At 41.2% G+C, this 27,641-nt stretch overlaps 1 protein-coding gene across 3 annotated transcripts; it reads right to left on the reverse strand.

Moving 5' to 3' along the window:
- Positions 1–1,113: 1,113 nt before the first annotated feature.
- nectin3a (nectin cell adhesion molecule 3a) lies at positions 1,114–25,879 on the reverse strand. 3 transcript variants are annotated; one of them, XM_028419877.1, is made up of 7 exons: positions 25,669–25,879; positions 14,050–14,190; positions 13,840–13,959; positions 9,732–10,031; positions 7,521–7,638; positions 5,557–5,708; positions 1,114–3,004 (listed from the first exon to the last, which is right to left on the reverse strand). In XM_028419877.1, the coding sequence occupies exons 1-7, from the start codon at positions 25,742–25,744 to the stop codon at positions 2,355–2,357; spliced, it is 1,557 nt and encodes a 518-aa protein (XP_028275678.1). In that variant the 5' UTR covers positions 25,745–25,879; the 3' UTR covers positions 1,114–2,354. The 3 variants fall into 3 exon arrangements, with proteins under 3 accessions (XP_028275678.1, XP_028275677.1, XP_028275676.1); XM_028419876.1 differs by having other exon boundaries at positions 13,840–14,187; XM_028419875.1 differs by having other exon boundaries at positions 13,840–14,190.
- Positions 25,880–27,641: the final 1,762 nt, after the last annotated feature.

Consider the following 27,641-nt stretch of genomic DNA (forward strand, 5'->3'; position numbering starts at 1 on the left):
AAAAGAGATGAGATCAGTGATGATGTCATTTCTTTTGTTTTCACTGAATGTCACTGGGTTTGTTGTTTGTAGAAAAAAGTTCCTATGGGAGCTGTCGGACAGCTTCAACCTGATTTATTTCCCTCCTGTATGGGGTTTCTTATTTCCATGATCGCTGTAGTATATATCCTCTGAGGAGCCAAAACCCCAAACTTATGTTCAGTAGTGACGTCAGCTGTTTCTAAGCTACTCAAATATTCGTCCTTCAAACAAACAAACCAAAGCTGAAGGTTCTGTCTGTTATTTTTTGCTTATTTACAATCACAGCAGTGGAGCGTCGAGCGGGAGCAGAAACTGTTGGCGGTTTATGCAGCCACATAATGGCAGATGATGACAGCTGTTAGTCACATCTGGTATTTATAACACATTAGTTTGGTGTAACAGAGAAAAAAAATCTATAATGTTCAATTGGTGTTCAGACAGAAATCAAGGAAGGACTGACGCAGCCTTTTATTATGGCAGAGGGAGAGAAGGCTAAAGCCCGGCTGGCTTCTTTTAAGGTTTACAGTAATAACAGAGTTGTGCTTTTTACTGATTCAATGTGACTGGACTGACATGCTTGATACATACAGCAGCAAGTTTTTACTCAGTATGTTCAGTATCTCCTAGTTTTTAGTAGTCAAGGCAGAGTTTGTGTACTGAATTCTGATCTAAATGAAGGGATTTACAGGCAAAAAATGTGTACATAAATCAATCACGTCCATTCACCACTTTGCACCAAGTCAGAACTCAAGCTTTTCCTACTGCTGGACTGAATGTGTACTGACTCATCTCCCTCAATGATACCATCTTGCTCAGGACACCAACCTATCAACTGACGCCTACAGGAAGACATGTTTTGCACAGACACATGGTTTCCTCAGTCTGATCCTTCCTTCACATTTAAACAGACAAATCCCACAGATGTGTGTATTGATGGACTTCTTCACACAGATCTATTTTTTGTTTTCCAGTGCATGCATAGATGTAGCCGCACACAAGTTACAGAGCCTCACGGTTTATCCTCTCGCAGATGTGCAATGCACAAGATCTGCTTTGCATGATGAGCTGCTGGCAACAAGAGCCACACGTGTGTAAGGTAACCAATGTTATTGTCACATGTAGCTGTGTTCCTTAGGTGTTAAATGAGATCATGTCTGCACACATTTTTTTAACCACGTTGAAACAACACTCAGGTTATTTTGGCAGAGTGTGTTTGGTTGCAGTGTAAACAGACAATAATGGCACGATTGAGCTTTTTTTCATTCCAATACTCAGACTTGATTCCACTAATACTACTGTTCACGTGCAGCTGTGTACACTCAAGTTATCAATGCAGCAATGGGTCAGCAAACTGATATTTGCTTAAATCCATATCTATTTTGGTTTGTTCACCCTGCAGGAGGTGACCTGTGTGCCACAAACAGTGACCACTAATAAGACACACAATCCAAAAACACTGCATACATGTCCACAGAATGCTCCTAAAGCCCGACTAGCACACAAATATCCCAAGTTATTGTAACTATGGTAAGCATCCATGCTGTCAATCATCCAGCTGTTTATAAGAGAGGTATCTGTAAAGTGATGAAGCTGACAGCTCCTCTACAGGGAGTGGTTTTCCTCAGGAGACACTTTCATTGTTTTATGACTAAATTAACAGATACTTGTGTCTGTAAAAAGCCACGTAAGAACCAAAAAGTTTATACAGGGGCGGTGTTTTTATGTTTAATACGTTCAGCCTGCTTACTTTTCCCTTGGTACAATGCCTGTGTAATTCTCCCTTTTATAACCGTGTGACTTTCCCTTTCACCTAAAAATAATTGTCTTTTTTTTTAAAAGCATGCAAATATTATCTGCTTTGAATACTGATGGCGGCCAAGATAAACAATTCATCTGTGTGGATCTGCAGTAAAGCATTTAGATGTTTGCAAAATGCCACAGGGGGTAGTGAGGTTTTTATGGGAGCAGAGCTCAGTCTGTCAGGGGTATAAATACTTTGCTAACAAGGGTCTGAACGCCTGACCTGTGACCTGTGACAAAGACAGGTGCGAACAAGCACAAAACAAAAACTCATTCACATCAGCTGAAACGTTGTGTGTCAAAGCCTCTCACAGGTAATATCGCAGAGATGCTCCTGCTTACTTGTAGCTTCTGCTACAAAAGTGAAATATGACCCACACACATCCTTAAGGTTAAGTGGTTACAATCTAGGCAGAGCGGTCATAGAGCTCACTGTGAGACTTGAACTCAATGACACGACTTGCAGTGATACTCATATCCATCACTTGTTAAATTACTCTCAGTCTGTCACATGTTCTGTTTTTCATTCCTCCTCAGACATACCACTCCCTGCGTGAAATCACCGAACCATCCATGTGGGACACATAGTCACTGTCTGTACCATTGTCATAACAGTCCTCCGGGAGATAGGGGGAGCCATTGCTCACAATGGTACTGTGCACAGGAGGCCCACACGGGTGCATATTTTGGGTGTTGTAGTGATCTGGATAGTAGTTTCCATCCTTGAGGCCCCTGTGGGTGTCACCCCTGTCAGCCCAGTCGTTCTTGCGTTCAGGGGGGTAGTCGGGGTAGATGATGTCTCCACCCAGTTTGGGCTTCAGCTCCTGGCTGCCTTTGCTCATCTTGTCCCCATAAACCTCCTGTAGCTCATGTGGCTGCAACACATCCAGCTGAGACTCCTTCTGCATGTCGGAGGGTCCGAGGTACTGTTTGGTGTAGTAGTCTCCTCTGAAGGTTCTGCGCTGGCGCATAAAACAAGCCCCGCCGAGGATCAACAGGAGGATCAGGAACAGAACTCCACCCACGGCTCCACCAACTATGGTGCCTAGACTGCTGTCGTGTAGTGAGGCCAAGGTTGGGGAGGTGAATGGAGCTTTCTTCTGGTCTGCAGCAGTGCCGGTTCTGGAGGTGTCATGGAGAAGGGAAGCGGTGGTGCTGGGGGCTGCAGTGGTGGGTGGAGGATCTGCAGAGCGAACATGTGATGAAAAGATTTAAACCAGAGAGGAAAGACAGCAAATGGAGTGAGGAGCCATAAAACCAAAGAGGAGAAAGTGTGCACTTTATGTTCTGTAACAACTGACAAAGCAAGTGTGAGTGATTTTTAGATTAATTTATAATGACAGCGTTGCCGCAGAGACACGCCTCTCCTAAAAGATGATCTGCTGAAAGCTGTGCTATAGAGCAAAAAGAGGCAAAATGAGAGGGTAGAGAGGTTAAGTGCTAAAAGTCAATGTGTGTGAGAGCATGACAGAGAGGGATAGCAGTCACGAGCATCTGACCGGGTGTGATTAGGTCTCACCCTGTTCTTTCTAAACCCTGCTGTGAGGAAGTCATGTGAGAAGATGAAACACTGTGTTGATCGATGAAAGGTTCCTGCATCTGATTTGTCCTCTGGTGGCCGCAGTTTATGATAGAAAGAGGAAGGAGCTGCATATAGCTCAAGGTCAGGATGAGTGCCTCCATGTTGACCTCTAGCCTCCAGGGACTAAGAGCAGCCTGGTACCACTAGCACATCAGACATCAAAAGACAAACTACAAGGCGATATGACTCACACTAATGAAAGGTTTGACTCACTAAGAGGTTTTAGGTACTAGTTATAAAAATCCCAGAAGAGCTATAATGATTTCCACAATTTGGTAACTGAGTAAGAATCTAAATACCATCTATTACAGACAGTGTGTGAGGTGGAAGGACCAAGAGTAATGCAAAAGCCTGCTGGTCAGTGAACTGACACACCACTGTCACCATCCATCTCAGCCTGTAGCTCCACATTATATCCTCACGTACGTTAAAAGCATCTGCAACCATGAAGCTGATCATCTGAGAGACAGGCAGCCAAAAACCACAAGGCTGCAGAGACAACTGGGAATGTGAAACAGCTACAGCAAACAGGCATGTAGGGGGGGAGGGGAGTACAACTGAGCTCAACCTGGCTTTCTCCACAGGGGAGGGAGGCAAGAGGCCACGTGCCCCAGTCCTAATATCTGACAAGAGAAGCAAGATAATTGTCCATCCTGGACAGGATGTCAGCTGTGCTTTCATTTGGAGCCTGACAGCCCTTTTTGGATGTCTCCAGGTCTTTCCTCTCAAAAAACCAGTGGGTCTGTGTCTGTGTGTGTGTTAACGGAATACGTGTCTAAAAGCAGCAGTTGTTTTGTTTGGAAAAGGATTAAAAAGGAGCCCAGGAGAAGTGAAAATAAAAAGAGATGCAGGGTTCTCAGGATCCACGCCCTGACTCTGCAATAATGAACTCAAGCAGCAAAGCTCGGGTAGACAGAGGGAGCAGACGGGAGCCGTTCAATGTGCTGCATGTTTTATGACGGGGATTTATATCAATGAATCAACGGCATTTAACAAATCCAAGTGCAGGGAAACTCCTCTCAGTGATTCAGAGAAATTTTCTGGCTGGCCAATTTCAATCTATCAAGCGCTGAATTTAGTTAATCCTTTGAACCCGAAACCTACATCGCTAAAATTAAACCATTTACTATGATGAGAAACTGCAGAAACAATTGTCAGACGTTCAACTTTTCAACTTTCATTCATCAGAAAATGTAACAAATCTAAGCCTAAAGGCAAAAATGATGACATTTTATCAAAATCTTCTTGCCAAATAAAAGTTTCCACAGAGCAGAGGACACAATAAGAGAGGCCGAGAAGAAAATTAAACATAAAGCTGTAAACTGGAACCAGACTGGCATAACTCTGGTACATCTGAATAGGGAAGTATATTTATTTAAGGTATTTTACAGAAATATAGTAAAATACTGCTGAATAAGATATTTCACGGGCTACAAACACAGATTTCTGTGCATTGCAAATCTGTGAACACAATTCATTACGTCCTGCTGTGAAACCTGATCTAAAACAAAACACAGAGAAAAAGGGTTACATGGGTGCACATTTTGCTGAACCAGCAGAGGTAACCCCCCCCCCCCTCTTTATCTGAGACATCTAATGCTACCAAAACCACAACACTGGAAACATTTGGTACCGATACTCTTTATCTGTTTGCAGTGCTCCTCTGTTGCCAGGAATGTGTGAAAGTGGATCTGGGCAGGGACATTTATATTTATATGAAGGCTTAGCTCTGCTATAGCTGTTGATCCGTAGGGCTGACTGCACCGAGAATCTTACATGAGAAAGATGTCATGCTTTTGTATTTGAGTGTTAGAAGTAAATTGTTTAAACCCCTGCACCCAGTAGTTTGACCAGTAGGTTTAAAGCTTTTTATAAAAAAAAAAAATCACACTGTTCATCAATTAGGAAGTTTGGAAACATAAAGAGTTTGTTTGAGGTAATATGATTCTGTAAAAAGCAAAATATACCTATATTTTACAAGTTTTCTCTGTTTCTAGCCATGATTGTGCTGTTTTTATAGACGTGCAGGATTTTTAAATTGCAGTGGAAAATAGAGTGAAAACAGTGACTAAAACAGCTTGGGGGTTCTAAGGTTTACGTAAAACAAACATAAAATCACACTTCATAAAATGGTGTGAAAATGTCAAACGTACCTTGCACCCAAAGGTTCACATTCTGACTGCGAACGCCAATGTCATTCGTGACTTCACAGCGATAGATTGCAGAGTCATTGCGCTCCAGTGGGCGAGTGAAAGCCAGGCTATTGTTTGAGATCACAATGCCTTCAGGCATCGGCCCGTCCAACCTGGACAGACATTAAACATTTCAGTAAGCAGTACATCACAGACAATCCCGCATAAAAAAAAACATCTTCATACATTAGGTCAATGACATCACTGTTGGTTTGCCTGTTGCAACCATTATATGATCACATGACTGTGATAATTAAAGCTGACTCCTCTCCCGTCAGCAGAGAGGAAAAACTTTCTACATGAACACACAAAAAGACAGAAAATAAAGAGCTTGGCTGTCTAGACTTCACTGTTGCTGTCAGCCTAAATGAGACCATATTTCTTGTTTTCAAAGCAAGATGATGACAAAAAGCTGCCAATAGGCCACTGTAGCTCAGATGAACCGCTTGGAATCTTTTATTTATAGCAGGGAGTCCTCCCAATGGGCGCAGCAGCGCATTCGACAGCTCCAGTGTCCAGGCTGCAGAGTTATGCTGGTTGTAATTTATAGACTGACACTTCTTCACTTCACTGCTTCATTTAGGTTTGTGTAAACCAGTTTAGATCTATGCACGTCAACCAAAGAACAAGCACTCAACATATATGTTCCTTTGGCCTGTTAGCGGCTAAGATATTGATCCACAAATAACACACTCATCCTCGTTTAGGCAACATGTGTCGTTGCTGCAGCCAAGAAAACGTCCGGTGGTAAATACAGCCAGGTTTTACTGCAGTTGACTGTGTGAGTGGGACTGTACCTGACTCCCATTATTTACATTTTCAGCAGAGATCATGTTACTTAAACATCAACTGCTGACTACTCAAGGATATCAAACATTTGTACTACTTACTACCAATGGACTGATGCAGCTTTCTTGAGAACCACTTATCCAATAAAGAGCAAAAGACTTGCAGAACAAATATCAAACATTTGTTCTGAGTTTATGAGAACTCGAAGATCCTACTAGAGATACAATGCAGAGTTTCAGAGTCTGAAGTAGTGGTGTCTGAGCTTTACATGGCCTTGACTTCCTAATTTAGATATGTGTCGCTACTACCTGAGCTGACTGAGGCAGCTTTCCTGAGAATAACTTATGCATACAAAGAGCAACAGACTGAATACAGATTATTATACCAGACCTACTGTAACATGGCTCCCTACATGATGGCAGAGAGTTGTTCTCTCTTACAGTTAAAATAAATCAATAAAAATGCTAAGATGGGTTGCGAAATATACCAGTTCAGCAGTCTTTATAGCTTCATTTGAGGACAAACAGTAAATGACCTGAAGAAATACTTTTCAAAAAGTGCAGTAGAAAAACAACTGCTTGCCAAATGAAGTCAAACTCGATGCTGAACTTGGGTTTCTAGCAAAAGCGGGGAGTAGACTGTGTGAATGATTGTAAAGAAACAAGAAGACACAGGCTCACAGTGTGGCATTAACTACAGTGAGTGAGTGAGTGAGTGAGTGAGTGAGTAATTTACCAAAATTACCAACAACTTAGACCGTTAATATCCTAAAGTCAATACAGAATGTGGAAAATCACAGTTGCATGTTGAGTGCATTCTCAGTTACAGTGAAATTCTGAAGGATTTCCATTAAATTAAATTAAATTAGCCTAAAATTCCACTATGGCATTTGTGTTTGTTTTGCTGGTCTGCTGCAAAGTCTCACTGTAGCATAAATGCAGTGTATGTGTGGGAGAGAGAGTTTGTGTGTGCCTGCAGCTATTATAAAACATTGTGAGTCAGCAACACTACCGATATAAAGGAAACTTACAGAATCAGATCAACAACTGCAGGAAGACAATCCGCCCAAGATGGTGGAGCCACATAAGGAGATCAGATATTCCACAAGAACACATACCAGCTTCAGGCATACTGACCTTATCCATGTGAAGTAACGGGCAGGTGGGTTCGCTTTGGCACCACAGGTGAACTTCACATTTGTTTGACCCACATACCAATTTTTTTCAATTCCCATTACCGACACGACTGGTGCAACTGAAAGAAAACACAAGAAAGAACCAAAATTTGCATTATTGTTGAAAATAATTTATTTTTCTTCTACAGTATCTATTCTATTTTTTAGAAGGCAAAAGACTAGGACTTCATAATCATTCACTGTGATCCCAGCAAGTTGATGACAAATGAGCTTTACCAGGAGAAACAAAGCGTTTATTATAAGCACAGTAGCAAGCAGTGACAACACAAAGGCAGTGCAGGACTGTAACAGGGTACATGATCTGTTGGTAAAAGCAAGCCAAGAAACAAACAAACAACCCAGGGTTGGTGGAAAGATAGAAAATGACAGACTCAGAGAGCAGATGAACTACAGCTAATAATAAACTGCACTGTCTCAACATGACAAAGAAAAAATGAAGCAAGGCAGAGGGATGCCTGGATGAAGCCCGGCACATGCCAGTGTAATAAAACAAAGCAAACAGATATCCAATTTTTTGTTTTGATTTCTCTGGAGAACAAATGAGGAACTCATTACTGTGCAAGGAAGACGCCTTAGTTCGCTGTGTCCACTGACCCTTTTCGCATGGTTCAATGTTGAAATTGTGCTTCTTCTGCACTTAAAATCCCTTGCCTCTGCGTTTGACATGATTTATTGAGCTGGAAAGGCTCTTTCTTCCTGTATTAACCGTGTTTTTTTCTGTGTCTCCATCCGCTGCCCCCAGAAGCCTCCTGCTACTTTTGTCGCTGCTGAGGCCTGATCAATATTTCATAAAATACCTTCATTAGCCTGCACTCACACAGTCCAAACACAGACCAACGCACTACTCGCCAAGGAAGTATGCATCAATGATTATAACATTAAGATGACTCTTCAATTGCTTCTTTAATGTTAGGGAAGGGAAAGATAGTGAGCAGCAGCCATGAATCACATTAGCAGCAGGGGTCAATATCAATAATCTGCACTGTAACTACTTAAACTGCAGAATTGTTTTTTTACAGTAATTGTAATCATTTTCTGTGCATCTTGAATTGTGTGTTGACATTTTTCTGTTGTTAGGCTGCAAAAAATCTTCCTCCTATTTAAAAACATAATTTTAGATTTTAATTATCAGTACACAAAACACACATATTTTTTGTTCATGCTGTGGGTAAAAAGAAACCATAATTTAAATGTCATTTTATTTATTTTTATGCGAACAGCTGTGGCTGGCTCACTGCAGGGATGGCAGTTTAAACCCTCCTTCCCACATGCTTAAGTATCCTTTGGCAAAACCCCGGCCCACTTCATCCATTAAGGTAGAAAATCACCATAAAAGCGGGGTTCACTTGCTATTTTTACTTATCATATCTGTTTTATCACATTGGAAAACGCTCAAGCAAACAGTCTGGCCGATTTACTGTGCAGCCTTATATACACGTTTTAAAAATAAGATAAACACAATTGCCAAACAATGGCAGATTATTGCATAGAGGAGCATTCTACATCCAGCAGGAAACTGTTGTTGTTTTTGGTCTATTTACGTAGTCTGTTAGCATTGATGGTTCAATTTGTGAGATTTGTTTTGTTTTGTTGGTGAGGTAAAACCTAAACAGAAAATCTATGTAGCTGTGTTTGAGATATCTAGCTAGTAAGCATGATAACTGGCATGCCAGAAACTGTACCCCTGGGTAATAGCATTAGATGGGCTTGTGAATGTAGTATCTGCCCAGAGTTCAACATGGTGGGATTACAATGTAAATTTAACGTGGCCAGCTTAGTCAAGGGAAGTCTTAACTAAGCTGTAGGTCCTGGCTAAACTGAACACAAACCCTAGCTGACTGGCTCTCTGTTAATCCTGCTCTCCAAGGTCTGCTACCTGAACAGTGATTTGGAGCTCAATTGACCCTGGCAGGAGTTTAGAGACTGCTGCATCTTTGTTTTCATAGAGATGTAGCTGAACAATAGGATGGCTTTATCCAGCTAGTTAGGCTTGCTTCGTTTAACGCTAGCAATAATGCACTTCTGCGTGGTAAGATGAATAGTATAAATGTCTTCTAGTGAAAGGTACTACACCTCTTAACAAATTATACATTTATTAAAAACTAACATTATTACAGATTTATGTAAAGGTATGTTACAAATTAGCACTTACACTGAACGTTTAGTGTGTAGGGGATGCGAAACTCTGTCTGCAGGGCCGGGTGGCGCACCACACAGGTCAGCGTCTTCCCTTGGGCGTAGCTCAGTGGCTGCCACATGTAGCGTACGTGTACAGTGGTGGTGCCGTTGGGCTCATCCTGGCTCTGCCTCTCCGAACGCCCGTATAGCTCTGTCTCCCAGAAAACCTCTGCAGCAGGACGGCCACGCTCAGCTATGCAGGTGGCCACCAGAGACTCGTTCCCGCCATCCAGCAGAGCTGTGGGACCCGCAGACACATACACCTTTGGTTCCACTGTTTAGAGGAGAGTAAAGAGAAGGAGGAAAAGGACAGAAACAGAGAAAAGATTAAAAAAGGAACATTGATCTTTTCGTGCATGTGCATAAATAAATAATGTCCAGTGGCCTGAGTATACTTAACTGCCAAAAAAACACAGATTGACTTCTTCCATTTCACGTATATGATTAAATATTGATGAATCATAGAGGCATTTCAGTTGAGACCTCTTTATTGTTGTGCCATACATAAAATGTGTTTGAAAAACACAGCAGTCGCATCAATATATAAAGCAGACACATGACTTTTATCATAATTTGCCAAAATCTACAGGCAGCACTGTGGTGTGTTTGTATTTGCCCGGAGGATGAGCAAGTCACTGTACACCTTTCAGAGCTCCAGATCTAGCGTAATGTTACACCAGCTTTCGAAAATGACTGGATGTTTAGACGTAACAAGGCCTTTGTCAACAGGGAGTCAAAACAGATCCATGCAACAGGGACGTGGCCAGAATAATGGAGCACTCTGCCTGTTACACAAAGTAGTTAAGCAGTTTATCTTTCGCTGCTCTGGCCTAAAAACACATCACAAACTGTCAACGATAGAAACTTGGGAAAGTTCGGTGACACAAAGGACGAAAAAGGACAAGTGAATACAGAAGAGGAGGGTATAATGGAGGCAGTATTGTACACAGGTTATACAAGCTTACACTTCTGTACACACATTTCTTCTTCTTTGGGCCACACTGACCACCTTCTCCATCTCTGCCTTTTTTAACCACAACTAGCAGATGTTCCACTTCCTGCAATGGTGACAGTTTTAAAGGTGACACGTGGGGGCAAACACATAATGTGAAAGACAAGGCCATCATCCTAAGACATCTGCCACCCATCTCTCCCTCCCCGTTCAAGCAGGCGGGCGAACAACAAACTGAAATAACTACTGGCACCCCCCCATTTGTTCCAAAAATAACCTGGCGTCTCCTGTGGACCCTGTGTAGGGGTGGGGACGCCTTTTCCAACTCACATTCTTCCCGCTACTGCTTCTCATAGGCCTCTGACTATAAACAGTAGCTGCTCTATGTTGGGAGCCGAGATGGCCGAAGCATTAGAATACCTAAATCTGAGAGACATGTTAATTTGGAGCCGCTGTCAAAAAGGGAGGGGAATGATTTGGATGAGTGAAAATGTGTTGGGGTAGGGTAACGATTTCCTTTCAACAAACTGGCTGGATTGGCTGTTTCCTGCCCACATAAACACTGATCCACATGTGCACTGTGAAGACTGACGTCAGGGTGGGAACCTCTATAAAGAAGAGATTTAAATGGATATTCAATGGCCATGCATCACGACTGGACATTTTTACAGCAAGATTTAGCATTTAAAAAAAAACTGCACTTGATATTACTACTTAACAGCCACTTTGGTTTAGTGATCTATAGTTCTAAGATCAGCAGTCATCAGATGTTACTGCAGACAAAGATTAAAGGCTGTCGAATATAAAAAAAAAAAGTCTGAGAAGTAAAAGAAATCAGAAGAAGACAGACATGACATGACTAGCAGATAAGACTCAAACTGACTGAGTTAGAAAAAAATATGCATGGAAAATTGTGCCTCACAGTACACCGAAACAGGAAAGTCCAGCTTCATTTTAATTCAACAAAGGAGGAAATGAAACCTGGTTATGGTTAGAGGCTAAAGCTCCAATGGTTGGTGTTTACACAATCTAAGAATTAACTGCAGTAAAGTTAATGTGTGTGCATGTTTTTTTTTCAAAGTGTTGTTCAGCACATTGTTCCATTGACCTGTCAGCAGTTGAAAACAAAGGCTCATTGTGATTTATGCACTTCATGTGTCAGATTTCCCTCCTTAGGTTCCTTCCTATTGCTTTCTGGTGAAAACGTGTACATACAAAGATTAAAAGCAAAGCAAAAACGCCAACAGAATCACTGTGTGTTTGTGTCTCAAATTACTGATTATGTGCAAAGCAAAGTTTGCATCAAGAATGTGAAGCCAATGTCCACTGCACCTGTTAATCATTATGAAGTGTCATGAGTTTGCTTCATTACTCAGGAGTGTTGAATGTTTTACTACTTTACTTTAGTTCAAATTAAAAGGAATGAAAATAGTCATTTCTTCATAAACCTTAAAGCATAAACAAAATTCAAAACTGAGAACAGTGAATAAAAACTGAATTATATTTAACGCACACTGTACTTTAGTTCAACTTGAACTAAATCAGTGCAAGAATTAACTTCGGAATAATGGATAGTGTACGCTAATCAACGTTTCAGGAATGTAGTTGACTTTGTTATAGCAGGACTCATGGTCAAGAAAGTCTGAGGTCAGCTCATAAGCAGGTGGGAACTGCTGCCTTGGGAACTTGGACCTGCTTTAAGTGTCGTAATTGCGACATTCTCTAAGAAAATTGAAACTTGTGGGATAACCTAATTCCCACATGGCATATATCAAATTGCAAAGAACATATATTTCAACCATAATCACACACTAATTACATCTGAATTGTAAAGTAGGCCTAAGCATGTACCTGCAGATTTGTGTGCACAACTGTGTTTGTATAAGCCCTAAAACATATCAGAGAAGCTGCTCGGAGACGACAGCAAGGTGTAATTGAACTCTGTGAGGTCCCAGACACTGTGGCTGTCGCAGCAGCACTTAATGTACCATTCATTAGACATCAGAGTCTCCTTCAGTCTCCTGAGGGAGACAAGAAGCTGCTGCCGGCAGTGCAATCTCCTGCTCTCAGCACTAGTACCCATTTAGAGCATAAAACATGCGCTGACCACAGAGTTAAAGTTCAGTGTCTGTGCTCGTCAGAGATGAGGGCTTATTGTTAACAGAAGGAATTTGTATGTACACAAATTAACATTTGACAGTATAGACCATGTTTCCATTAATATGAAAAAAGAACAGAATATTAATATTTATAATTATTTCAAATGCATTTAATTATTAATAAATAGTACAGAAACTGACTGCAATGAAGCCCTGTCCACATAAACAGAACTGTAGGGAGAACATCACTCTCCATTGACTTTGCATTGTGTGATGTGAAGGCGCTTGCTTGTCACTTTCCTCGAAAAACAAACCAAAACGACAAAAATCCCCAGTTTCTGTCTGATCAACAAAAAAAATATGCCCCTGACCTGATCTCAGACAGATTATTTTCAGACAAATGTGGCAAATGGCAAAGAAGACAGAACCAACAACAATCCTCACTGCCTCCAAGGAAAAAGAAACATTTCCGTGCAGCTTAAGATGCAACTGAATGGCATAAGAGCCGGACTCGGTATCATACCCTGCAATTAACTCATTGCATGCAACTAAGTTGCATCAGCTTTAGACAGACCTTTCTGCATTCTGTTGAGGCACTTGCTGTTTGAGCGGACAGACCTGGTGTTACACACCAGTGTCTAAAGCTGGGTTTCCATCACCTTATTGTTTTGTGCATTTTGAAAAACTGTATATGGGAATGCTGATAAAAACTTCTCGAATTCGATACACAAACAAACACACACCTAATTTGCTTTTTTGGGGTTTTTTTTTGCAAAGATTCACTTTACATCTTATGGAAACTCACAGCACTTTTCACAGCAGACTGCAGTTGAGACATGTTGGGGCACAACACAGCAGCCTGTCCAGACAGTAATGTAAAAGTTGAGTTTATTCCTTACGGAAAAAACCCTTACTGCTTACTCTTAAGCTTTGTATAATAACAAAAAACAATGTCCTCCTTAAAAAAGTGAGATATAAAGCCCTTGTGAGAACCACTCAGTGAAGAAGGAGAAGAGGGAGCTATACTTTACCAAATATATTAACGAAGGTTGATGCTTGTGAGTTGCCCAGAGGAAACGTTGCCACTTTGCAGGTGTAGGACCCAATATCTGCAAAGCCAACTCCTTCAATGGTAATTGTGGCATCTCGTACTGACGGGGAAACAAATGAGATACGTTTGCCATATTCCTGAGAATATGAGGTTCCAAACTCGGGATTGAACACTGCCAGGGTAATGGTGCCTGAAGGAAGACGACGCTCCCAGGAGCTCTGCGTGAGACTGAGATTGGAGCCCACTTCTATTCTGCAGCCCAGTGTGATGTTCTTCCCCAGCACTGCATTCACTTTGTCAGGTACAACTACCTGTTTACTGCTGACACCTGCTGAGAGAAAAGGACAAAGATGAGATTCAGATAAACAACAGCTCAATTGGTATAACTAAAATAATACTTTAAATTGTTATAATTTAACTGGTAGACTAATTTCTCATGACAGATGTTTGTCATTTGATTACTTTATGCAGTTTTTGTTCTCTGGTGCATGAATACAGTCTGAGAATTCAAATACAGATTATTCAATTTGTCTAAACAGCACATTCTTCCTCTTCTACAGACACAGATGAAGTTGTGCTGTCACCAAGCAAGATTCAAGTAAAGTGGCAGAGATGTCCTAATCAGGGATAAATACATGTGCTTTTCTGTAAAACATAATGATGACAAGGGGAAAGATTACCACAAACCCAGTACACTGCAACATGTTTGAGATTACAATCACTACTTTTTGAATATACACTGTTAGCAGTATTTTCCGATGTTAACAGCCTGCACCTCCAATATTAGATTTATTAGCACTCGTATTAAACGGCCATTTGTTTTAGACAAGTTTTTCCAAAGGTTGAGAACAGACCAGATTTCATCTCAGTTAGTCTGAGTGCTCTGCTTTCCCTCTTAATAGGTAACACACTTTCACTGCAGGACACTCAGACTGTCCCTCCTGCTAATTATCACAGCACCTTTTAAGTAAGCAAGAAAAAATCTCTGGAAGGAGATGAAACAAAACAAGCAACTTGATGGTTTTATTTCTGCCTTTTATGGGGCCTTTAATATGACTGGAGGCCCACCACATTTTAATGTCTTACTTTAAAAAAAAGGGAGCATATAAACTTGCCTTTGAACATTACAAGCCAATTGAATGCTGTGGATGAACGCAAGATGAGTATGAGACAACATACTCCAATAATGGAGACATATCAGAAATGTCTCCATTATTGTCAAATTGGCTAATGCGACACCACAAGAAACTTTGCTGCTTGAAAACAAGGTTTGTTGTTGAAAACAGTAGTTCCCGGTGGCCACACAACAGCCTGCGAGGACTACTGTTTCTGAGTAAAGACAATGGATTTCAAGATGTGTAAGACGTTGCAAAATGGCAAAATCTGGAGAACCAAAATATAGCGCTCCGCTTTTGGTTTACTGAATCGTGGACTGTTTTGAATTAACAAGTGATTATCAGATTGTGTTACTGCCAAAGATGTCCATGCCTTGTAATCTACACATCACAGCTGACAGACTGGGTTGTAGCAAAACAAACAAAAACATCCAGCTCAGTGGGAATGAATGCAGTATGGTGAACAAACTAACATGACTAAATTACTAGTTACAGCTACTAAATGAAAATTAAACTTCCTAGACTATTTTATACCCAAGAATATTAAAAAAAAAAATCAATAGTTGATTGAAATACTTGTGAATCCACACTAAACCTTGTGAAAGGATTCATTTTATAGATAAAATGCACAACACTGATTTCATTCAGAATAGTGAAAGGGTACATTTCAGTTTTCTTGCAGTCAGAATAAGCTATATTTGGGAGCCATAAATTTCCACTTTGTACGTAAGTCTCGGATGTGTATGGAGTAAAGCTTATAAAAGTGGTCCACTGGCTGGTATTTTGAGTCTTTGGCATAAATGTGAGTGGTAAGCCACAGCAATGCTATCTTGGTTTGTGAGGAATATATCCAAGGAGGCTGAGGCTCCCTGTGCTCCATTACGTCCCCTGTAATTTCAGTGATTACACATGCACTCGCACACACACACGCACACACATACACAGAGATAGAGAGAGACAGAGTTTCTCTCTTCCAAAATAAGAAATAAGTGTGTGACCATGTGTGTAAGAGTCTGTTTGAATGGCTGTTTAAATGCATGTTGCATTGTGTTGTGAAGTTTCCATGCTGTGTTATCATATTTGGGCTTCCCTGTTTGTTTTTTCTCCACTGGTCTACATTTTCAAAATACTTTTGCCATGCTCCAAAAACAGATCTAGCATAGTACTGTGCTGTATTCAGTCACTTCAACTATTAACCTGAATTACTTCACTGAAGTTGCCTCATACGTAGCTACTTGGAAGAGACACTTTGGAGTATGCAGTGCATGTGTGGCTCTGTTTTTACATTGCTTCTCTCAGAGTCTTCTCACTGCACTGGTGAGGAGGAATCAGGGTCACAGACACGTGGTATATTGCATTCTCAACTACATAGTCATCTGAGCTGACGCGACAGCTGTTTGTTGTCACCTTACGAGTGCAACTTGATTTGCTCCAAAAAACATAATTAGACAAAATGAGTAATGCTTGATGGTAAGAAAGAGGTGTGAATGTGTCTGAAACTTGAAAAAGAATGTAGGTGTTGATAAAAATCCTTCTACAGCACCGGTTGCGTGAGTAATGTGTAATGTAATAAACTAACATGGTTGGCATGTGTGACATTGTATTGATGCATGCAGACACGTGTCTCAGACCAGATTTCTCCCTAACATGCTCTACATACTGCAGCTACCTGACACGACCCTCCAACTGCTACCTTACGTAGTTTATTGGTCTCGGTGTGTCAGCTTTCAGCCATGTTAAAGCATACAAAGAAACAAGACTCCATCCATGCTATGTTGTGTTTGTTTTACAGCATTTGGAAGGACGGAGGGAGAGAAAAAGGAGGGGGATGTGTTTAAGAAGGACTCCACCCTTGCCATTAGGGGGGAGAGACAGATGGCCTCTGCATGGGATACCTACAGCCAGGAGGAGAGTGGGGAAACTTGGCACTGCTAGCTGCAACCATGAAGAACACAGCCAGAGCTCACAAACTAGAGCACCGTGACATATTATCTAAAATACTGCAGGCAACTGAAATGTAAGCAGTGCGTTAAACAAAGCTGTCATGCAATTTCATCAAGGAAACAGGCGTACTGCTGCAGAGGAGAGGCACTTTAGGAATGACACTACATCCATTACCGGTTTTCCATCTTATTCAAGAAACAAATAAGATTCCAATTTCAAAATAATATACATCCTAAACTGCATTTCGCTTGTCAACTTTATTTTGTGTTACTGTTTTGACACTTTATAATCCATTTGGTCAATGTGAAGACCCTTAGACTGCAAAACCTAATTTCACCGAAGAAAAGCAGGCTGCACTTTTGCCCCCTTTTCCTTGAGAAACCCGAGGAAAGAATGAACTCATGGGAACGATATGCTTCCTCTTTGAAGAAAATGCTTCATATTTGTTTCTTTCCCTCCTGACATCACTAATTGCGACAAGCTGCGCTAAAGACGCAATGGTAAATCAAAACCTTCCTTTTTGCCTGGCAACAGACTCAAACATTCCACGTCGGCCACTTGATGAGCCAAAATCTCCACCTACACAGACCTGACCGAGCGTCGGCCCTGGCCTCCCCTGAGGAGGCGTCTCCTGGCTAGAGATCCTCCCTGTACAGCCTGCAGTCCTTGTCAGTATCATGTGAGACAAGAGGAATCCCCAGCTAGAGACATTCATGAGCAGCAACACAACACACAATATGTCATGTTCATGAAGACAAACTCCATGCATAGATTATCATGTCAAACAGCACTCATGAGAGACTGATCTGAAGACCTCACAGGAGAAGAATGCAGACATGAGATCTGTGCTGGAGAGTGTGGTTTAGGGCTAAAGCAAGAGGAAACTCTGAGTTTCTGAGTAAAGGATGAATAAGGACACAAAGGAAGAAATAGGGCAGTTACAGAAAGGGAGCACAGCAGCGTGATGGACTTGAGCAATAGTATAAAGTATCTTTAGAACTCAGAGTATGAGTGATGCTGAGTAATTTGCTGCTAAAAACTCCATCTTAGCCTCACTTCTCTAACACACAACAGCTGCAAACAGACAAACAATGTCTGCCTTTACCTGCCACCTAGTTGTGTCAGGCAAACTTGTGATTTTGTTTAGAACTTGTATGATGATATGAAAGCTGACACGTGTTACTCTGGAGGGAACTGTCTCAGCAGTTACTTTAAGGATGAGGAAACCATCCTGGAAACTGCAATTATCGTAGATATGGAGCATGATTATCTTCTCTTGGTTTGAAATTAAATAGCCGCTGTGATGTTGACTAAACTCTGTTTCATGAAGAAAATGTTTGTCTTGTGTAAAAGTTTAGGTCCAGAACTGGTGCACACTGTGTTTTGCTATACTTGTCAATCTTAGTGTTACCAAGTGACCTGGGCTGTACCAGACTTAGCCTCATTCTCACTCTCTTCACCAGTTAAGTAATTTTGAGATGTCTGTAGGAGGTAAGCAGGTTAAAGGGCAGTGTTTCATTACTTTGTAATGAGTGCAGTAATTCATACTCCTTACAGCCACTAAAGTTCCTAAGTCTACTATGGGCCAATAGAACCATTAGCTGACTTTTAAACTTCCATCTGACTATTAAGGTCACATTTCAACAATGATAAAAGCACAGTTACAATTGCTGCCAACCACATATAAAAACTGCATCCGAATGAATTGATGAATATGGATTAATCTAATGACTGTAAAAAAGTTATTGAAAGACTCAAATAACACAACACAGGTCCTCACCGTAGACGCAACATACATTAGCATCCATAAGTAGAAAAAAATTATATTAATTAGCAGTATGCTCCTACATCTTCTGCTGTCATGAATTTGAGAAGGCAATGTAAAGCCATCTGTTTGCTATTGTGCTTCTAAAGCAGTGACCAGGGGAGAGACATCATCAGACAACACCTCTACCCTTGACACAGACCTTTCTGTGAGGCCTATAACTCTGTCTCAATCAGTTAGAAACAGGATAGGCCAAGTGTTGGTGAATTGCCTGTTTCATGGCCTGCCTTTATCGTAAGAAATATTTGTGCAGTGTGAAGAAAACATTAGTCCCTGCACCAGCTCTAATCTACCCCCTTCCTTCCTAGCATTGTATCCTGTGAGGGTGAGGCTTTTTCAGTGGGCTAATTCATGGCAGAGACAAACACAGGCTGACAGGTCTTTAAAAGGGGGCAGGCGAGCCTCTTTCGCATGTCGCTGTCCTCTTCAAAACCTTTTTCCTCTGTGCTCCCCCCATAGCAATGTGTTCTTCTCATCCAAGTCGCTTTTGATTAAAGATCTGCGCTTAAAAGAAAATGGATCAATAGTGTTGACATACAAAGCGTCATGATAGGTTGTGACCTCTCATCACATTCAGCTGTAGCTGTGCTGTAGGACTTGTGAAGAACAATCTCCACTGTGTACCAAAGCAGTACTGCAGCGTCCTGTCGTATCGTGTGAGATATGTTATTGTTTGTTGTTGTTGGGGCCTGGGGGTGGGGTTTGTGGTATTTTGGGGTGTACTCACAATACTATAGACTTAAAGGAGGGCAGAAACTTGCGTGACACTCCTAACACATAGTTGCTAATAGAGACTGCTCCATGGTCACTATCACTCCAAAAGGGTGCTGAAAACTGCACTGAGGCAGAAAACTGGTTCAGGACATACTGCGAGCCTATCAAGTGCATCCTTCCTGCTCCTAGCAGTTTCGTTGTCTTTTTCTCATCTCTTAAGGTCTGACTTAATATCTAGTAACTAGACCATACAACATTACCCAGTGTAAAAACTACAATCTAGCCAAATGAAGACAGCACTGAGAAGCTAATGATCATTCCAAAATTAAAATTAATTGTATATATAACTCATGTTTACAAAAGTTTGCCTCACAACCACTGTATCTGTGAGCTCCCATCTCTACAGTTGTTTGAAACTAACAGCCTCCTTAACAACTGCAGTATAAACCCATGCATATGCACAGATAAGACTCAAGAGTCTGTATTTTCGGTCACTGTTCTCTGAATATTAGACTAAATTATTGATAAATATATCTAATAAAGGCCAGCTCAATTTTCCTTAGTAGGACAGAAATAGATCCAGCCCTTGCTGAGTGGTGGTGGGAGCTTTGTAGAGAAGAGAGAGGGGATTCTGTACTAATCACAGACTCCACCGCCCTTGACTGGGTCTAAATGGGCTACTGTACTTTCATTGGTGCAATCTAACACAATGGAAACATAGTTTCCCACACACTACATACGAGTCCCCAGAGGGAATTTGACTATTTTTCTTGAAAATGATTCTCATGATTATCTAATTTTAGATTTCTTGTCATGATACCTTCTGCCAACAACATGTAACTTTTTTTCTGATGTTTTTTTATTGTATCCTTTATAGTACTATGTCTACGAAAGTCTATTCTATTCAGGTCTGTAGATTTTTCTACTTTTTGTTTTGCAACTATTTTAAATATAGGACACTTTATTCCATCGATGTGTAGACAGCAATATGAATGTAGGAAGCTGCTTTGAACTTTCAAGTAATCACCATCATTGCACTGTGTGTCCGCAATCACCACCTAAAAACAAGGGAAGGAAGTACAACAGTCCAACAAAAACGTGCCTCTGTTCTGTGTGTATCCAGTGGTCAATAAAAACAGTAAGTAGTATGGGCAGTCTGGCACTTCCCCAGCATTATCCTGGTCAGAGGGAGTTCAATTTCCCGGCACACCCACTTTTCCCAGCACATACTCTCACCCTGTTTCTGCAGCCGATTAAAACTGTACCACCCACTTTGAACAGAGAGAACAAGGAGATTTCAGGTGCCTAGGTCACACAAGACTTTTGTTCAAAAAAAAGAGCACAGCTGACTTAAGCATAATGACATCATGGAAATTAAAAAGCACACAACAGCATACCAATGCAAAAACATTTAGCTGGACGTTTAGTGGTATTTGCGTTGCTAAGTCCCTACCATCAACAGCAGAGCTTATAGCATCTTTGCCACCTCCACTTCAGGTTAATTCAGGTTGGACCAAAAATAATAAAAAACTTCATTCATCTTGCTGCCTTTGGTTTCAGACAAAATAACACACTCTTTTCCGTCCACAGAGATCCATCTTGCTAAAAAAAATTAGGCTGCTAAAAAAAGGTAGTAGGACAACATTTATGTGTATTTTTGCTAGGACTCAAGTTACATGTCTGGTTAAACACTGTTATCAAAACCCTGAACTCACTTGGAGGTAAAAGACTAATATTTTACTACGCCACTTAATGTCGGTTTGACAAATCAGGTTGTAGAGAAAATACGCAACCAGTAATATAGAGCAATCAGTAGAATACAAGATATTCTAAAACTCCAAAGCTGTAAAAGCTGTTCATAGACATATTCCACTATTCTTCATCAATATTAAACAGTAATATAAAAACTACTTGGTCTTTTTTGCTACAGCTTTGATCCAGATGGGGAAATTTATTCAGGTTTACAGTCTGTCTGGAAATGAAAGAGAGGACAAGAAACTAAAACAGAATAAGAGGAAACTTAAGTATGGGGTTTGGGGTTGTGCGGATATGGGAGGTAAAGTTGTGATAGATGGAGAATCCAGAATAATTTGTCTGGAAATCAGCAGGGATACCATTCTGCAAAATCCTGTTAATGCATTCATTTAACATATCTGCATTCTACACCAGGGCTAGCTAGGAAAGCCAACTAAGCCATCTATGAATTAGGTGACAGGGATTTTTTTTTACTTAGATTCCAGTGCCATTCTTTGTGTACAAAAGGAGACAACATCACCCATCGCTTACACTCAGCACTGCCCAGTATTTGACTGGTGGGTGTTAATAATCTCCCACCTGGGTGGTAGGGGGTGTGTGTCAGTGAACACAACTGTTTGTGTGTGCCCATCCCACAGCTGAAAAGACTGAAACAAATACATCTAAAACTCAGCCACACCTGTTTCCCATAACCTCTGCGCTCCTCTCCAGGGGGATTAAATGGCTGACTCTGCACATCCTGCATGTATACCTCTTTAATATGGACTGTACAGCCATAGCGTGTTCAAGTGACCCTTACCTCAGTCAAACAGAGTGATCCACTCTTCAGGGGAAAAACCCACACTCCCAAAAACAGTGGGCTACAACAATTTAAAAAGTTTCCCTCTGTTCATTCACAGTAGGTAATTAACCATGGAAATATCTGGAAGCCATTTATACAGCACAGTTTCCTATGACTAAGTGACTGCAAGAGTCAATTCCTGTCTATCGCCGATTTCCTTAGTAGACAAGATATACCAGATAAAACAGTGAAAAATAACCCTGCTAATATTAGCAATTTCTATGTATTTTTCTGTAATTTCCACTTTTCCATCCCATTTTTAATGGCTAATTTCTCATGCACTGTGGCTCTAATGACTGCAGACTCCCACTGGAGAGGGAAAAAAAGCCACCAGAAGCAAGCACAGTTGTGATCGCCTTATAAAACCAGGAGGGTTAGGTTTAGGTTTACATAATTCTATATTTGTGCCATTATAATTAATTTCCAATAAAATACTTTCCAACTACATTATAGGCTGTCTGTCAGGTTAAGGCTCCAAAATAAGCTGTAAATCTAGTAACAATTCAATAACTCTAAAGAAACCCGAAAAGTACTGAGAGGGTTTCAAATGTATGAAGTGATGATTGCCTCTTTTAATTTGCACTAACAAGAGTCACATTACAAAAAAATATGAGGTTTTGCCTGATCTGCAAGCTTTACAGATGAGTCACAAAGGTGCATATCAGCAGCTGATCCAGGAGTGAGAAAAACTGTAACTATGATGAGGGTGAGTTCCAACTATTTAAAAAGCCTTTTAGTTGAGGTCATTTAAATTAGGATAAGTTAGCGTAGACAGCTGACTGCAGTAATAGACAACACAGAGGTTGTGTCTTTTTAATTATCCTCGTTCCAGACAAGTAGAGGGATAAGTTAAAACTATTTATGGCTCTACATTCACTAATGGACCACCAGGGAGCTGCTTTCCATTCACAGCTTCTAACAGTCAAGTCACATCTGTCGTGGAAGAAGGAAGCGACGGGTGGAGTCAACAGAAGTGGTGACCACAGCCTGCTCCCTGAAACCCCCCACCCCTACTCCCACCACCGCACGCACACCACAAACACACACAGCCTCAATGTCCCACAATAAAGCTGCACACTCATCTGCTGATGGGCTTCCTTCAAAAAGAAAACACTGCATGCATTTAACATGATTAGGAGGGTTCAGTCAGCTGCACCACAAACAAGATTTAAGATCAAATAAAGGGGATCAGATGGAAGCGACAGCTGTGACCCACAGATGTGAATCCGAATGTTAAAACTTACTTTAAGGCCTGCTCATCTTAATCATCCTGATAACAACGTAGCAGTGTGCTGACATTTTAGCATTCATGGATATATTTAGTTGGAGGTTCATATGTCAGGTCAGTACACTGTGTCATGTTCAAAGTTTATAATGATTGAAGACTGAAAAGTGAATGTCAAAATACACAAAGGTTTTTTGGCATTAACATAATAATTGCCAGAAAAGCCACAGAGGTTGGCATGTCTATATTAACTTATCCAATGACCTCAACCAACCAAAGGTCTTGACCTGACCTGCCCTGTGCATGTGGTGACAAAGCTACAGCTATTTTAATTATATTTCCAATGACAAACTTTTCTGGTGTCAATTAATGAGCCCTGAAACACATTAGCACCCATAAATGCCACATCTGCTCAGTCAGCGCACAGCTTCTTCAAATCTATTTCTGTTTTAGGTCTGTAATTTAGTTGGCTCGATTACTAGATTATTTATTTAGATTGTGAATCATGCAGCCCCAAGTGAAGCAACCACAAAACTACGGTCTTCAATTACAGACCTCACAGCCAGTAGCCACGCCTTAAAATGAATCCCCTCCTCAAAACCCTGTCTACTCTACCGGGAGTCTGAAAATGATACAACTGACATCAAAACTGCTTTGTCACAGAATTCTCTCCCCACTTGTATTTCTTGGTCACATAGGCTCCATCCGTATGCAATCAAAAGTAAAATATACTGCTCATTTCCTTTGAAAACACATACATGTGGTTGTCAAGGTGAGATGAGTTAGATTGGAAATCTGTGTACACGATAACAAAGCAACACATGTGGAAGCTAATTGGCTTAAATTGCCTTGGCGTGTTGTTTATCAGTTTCGAGTGTTGATTTATGAACCATTGCTTTGTGGTTAGAGACAGAATAAGTATGGTATGAAGAGGACTGTAAAAAACGTGTTGCAAGTGTGTGTGTGCGTGTGATGAGATGAAACTGGTGGCAGCAGTAGGAACACAACATACTAGAGCGTGACTGATGAATCTGCCAAGTCACTATATCAGCAGATATCAGCAGATCTAATCTCAGTTGCCAGAACACTTCTTTGGTTATGGCTTCTCGGATGTCAACATCATTTAGTTCAGGGAGTTTTCTATGATTCTAAAGTAAAGTAAAGTCCATCCATCCATTTTCAACCGCTAAAGTAAAGTAAGTAAAAATCTTTTTAAAATGTTGGTCACACAAAACATTTTTTCTAGAATTTTTGGAACCCTTTCAGAGTCAAATGCCACATTTTCCGTAAACCAAGAGATTAAGCAAGATTATATCTGTTGATTGATTGTGACCATTTTAAAAAATGGACAATGGCAGCTACAAAACATGTGGGACTTTTACAATTAGTGTATGTCACATATTACTATTAGTTGTGTGTGTTATATCTTTAAAGCTCTTGCTGCCCTTGAGGAAAAATAAACAAATGGTGCATTCCAGTAAAGTATTTATTTAAGTATCCGTCTGTGTGTGTGCGCCTTCTTTTGTTTTAGTGAGCCTGTCATGTATTGTAATCCCAGCTCAGGGCTGGGATACAGCAAAGCTCTCCAGCTGCTCTGCTTCGGGACAGCAGGGGACTGGAAGGTGCTCTGGCTGGCATGCAGCCCAGCTGCAGGTCAATACTTCCAGAGACTCTGCGACTGCAGTGCCTCCTCTGAAATATGTCTTCATTTCCCCTGCCACCCCTCACACCCAAAGCGGAGGAGTCTGCGCTGCCTCTCCCCTCCTGTATCACATAACGTTGATCCCCCCATCCTTAACCAACCACTTGGCAAACTTTTCACAAAGGGGCTCCTCTGTGCTTACCATAAGTGACACCCAGATTACTCTGCTTGCTTTCTATTTCTGAGTTCACTGCTGCTGCTGCTCCTTACACACACAGCTGGCATTTCCCTCACACTCCCTGGATGATGCTAGTTTAGTTGTGATGTGGTAAACTGGAAAGTGTGCACATAATGAGCATTGAATCAGTGCTGCGCCTGAAGTTGCCTCATGGATTCATGAGTGCTGCAAATGTATTGAGTTAGCTTGTGTGTAACTAGCAGAGGCTGCGAGAGCTAAAAGGTCACATTAACTCCGGATAACGGGGTAACATTCAAACCAATGTCTTTAGCCAGCGGTCAACTAACTGTCGCCAGCAGCTGCTACTTTCCTACCAAAGTAACGTCAATGCTAATCGGACTAACTTGCTTACTTAGGGTTAGCTTAAACACTACTGGCTGCGTTTGGGGGAGTCCACTCCAACACAACGGGGACGAACCGGTTCTGTATCGACAAACGGTAGACCCTCCGAGCCAGAGTATTCAACTTCTCTTGAAAAGTAATGGAAAGACAAAGCAGCCACTAACTCACCGGTGAGTCCGTAAAAAGTGAGCAGGGATGTTAAAAGTCGCAGTCCGATTGACGGTAAAGTCCTCCTTCTCTCCATGGTTCCTGTGTGTCTGAGCGCTTCGGCGCCACTCTCCGATCCGTCCTCCTCCTCGCGCGTCCCTGCTCTTTCTGGCTGCTGGCTCGCGCTCCTGGGGAGCTTGCTCTCCGTAGCGACCGAGCCGCGTGGGCTGTACCACTGCTGCAGGACAACAAACAGAAACTCACGTAACCGACGTACGCACGTACTCACGCACAGGGTCCCCATCACCCCCAGATTATTTAAACTCTTAAGGAATCACAGTATAACTATAAATTAGATTTTCTGCTTAATTATTTATTAATGATTTGATCAATTTAGGTACTGTGCAAAATTTAATCAACAGCAATTATTTTGTGTTGTTATTAACTTAACACTATTTAACTAACTCTATACAAAGTTGTTAAATAACTCCATGTGTTGCCTGCTGCAACATTAATGTCAAATACACTTTTATTCAGTTCTGTTCCTGATCAATAGATTAAGTTTTTTTAAACATTTGTCTACAAGGTTCTTGATCATTTTAATCAGTGCACTCAACTCATAAGAGGTTTTCAAGGGCCATGCCTCTTCATCAACTGCAATACAACATGTTGCCTGACAAAACCTTTACAAGCTCAAGCTGGTAATGTTCCTTAATAATCTGACTAATAACACTCATTTAAATGAAGTAATATTCATGCCATTCTGAGAAAGTTACGGATATGAAAGAATGGAAAACATGAATAAAAGTGAAATTGTGTTTTCATCAGTCGCGAATCCCCTGATTCTATTGGGGCACCTGTGTGAAAACAGACATTACAGACACACAAAACCACTTATTGCACAAACAACTGTTTACTTTTCGAGCATGATTACTGTCTTCACAGCAGCCACTGAACAGATATAGGTTCATCATATCGCTTAAGGAGACACTGAGCGTTTATCTGTTTTTGGCAGGTCCCGTGGGTGTTGTGGGGATCTTCTGGCTATGCTGTAACCACCAGGCACCAACCTATTTGTGGATCACACTTTTATATGCAGGTTTCAGACTGTAAGATGAGTAAAAGGATGCTTTCAGTAAGGAGTCATGTTACAGATCAAATCAATCAACTCATGCTCATTGTAGCTTATATTAAAATGTAGAAATATACACATCTTTGAGGTGTTTTTGGGTGTCGTACAGAACTTGATGGTGCATGTCCGTAGATAATCTGTAACCAGTGTTACTATTCTACAACTGTGAGTGGGAACAAGGAAGTGAAATGTGAAAGTTAATGTAAAACCCTGCAAGATCAACTGCTGAAGGACAAAGCAATCACACAAATGGGCTCAGCGCAGACACCGTGTGGATGCTCCATCCTAAAACAACGTGATAATGAAACACTTCTGCATTGTTCTTTTCTCAGAGATAATTACAGCTCTTCACACGCTGAGGAATCCGACGTTGTGTGTGCAGCACAATGTTATTATCGTGCGCTGAAGCTCGGACTGATAAACCTGCTCCTTCAGCAATTTTGTGAGGACATCATATGTATTCGCCATAGATAAGCAAAAATGCTCATCTCAATGTGGCTCCCTCACTGCAGTGACGTTGGTGTGTCGCCTCATCAGGGGACGTGAACTCTGCAGGGAAGCCTCCATCTCCTGCAAAATGTAACCCTCAGCTTCACTGTGATTAAAGCATGACCCATGATGTGTCACCGAGCTGTACCCCCTGCCTTTATACCCTCTGCTGGGTTATTTATATCCTCAAAGAGCCATAAATCCCCAGGTGAAAGCGCTGCCCTTTTCACCAATCAATCTCCCTTCCTGGACCACGTTGAGGAGGATTTGTGTCTTAATAAGATGATAATTCACATCTTTCTTACTTAAACATTTAATGTGATATCCACACTTTCAGCTAGGCTCATTTCTCTCGATAATGCTGCATAAATAC

The sequence above is a fragment of the Parambassis ranga genome, chromosome 13, assembly GCF_900634625.1.
Source record: "Parambassis ranga chromosome 13, fParRan2.1, whole genome shotgun sequence".
In the NCBI taxonomy this organism is placed as follows: domain Eukaryota; kingdom Metazoa; phylum Chordata; class Actinopteri; family Ambassidae; genus Parambassis; species Parambassis ranga.

Coding starts and splice junctions, on each gene's coding strand:
- nectin3a (XM_028419875.1), bottom strand. CDS start 25,744: ATGGAGAGAAGGAGGACTTTACCGTCAATCGGACTGCGACTTTTAACA. Junction 14,191..25,668: donor CACTTTTTACGGACTCACCG/GTGAGTTAGTGG, acceptor CTTTTCTCTCAG/CAGGTGTCAGCAGTAAACAG. Junction 5,709..7,520: donor CGTTACTTCACATGGATAAG/GTCAGTATGCCT, acceptor ATGTCTGTCCAG/GTTGGACGGGCCGATGCCTG.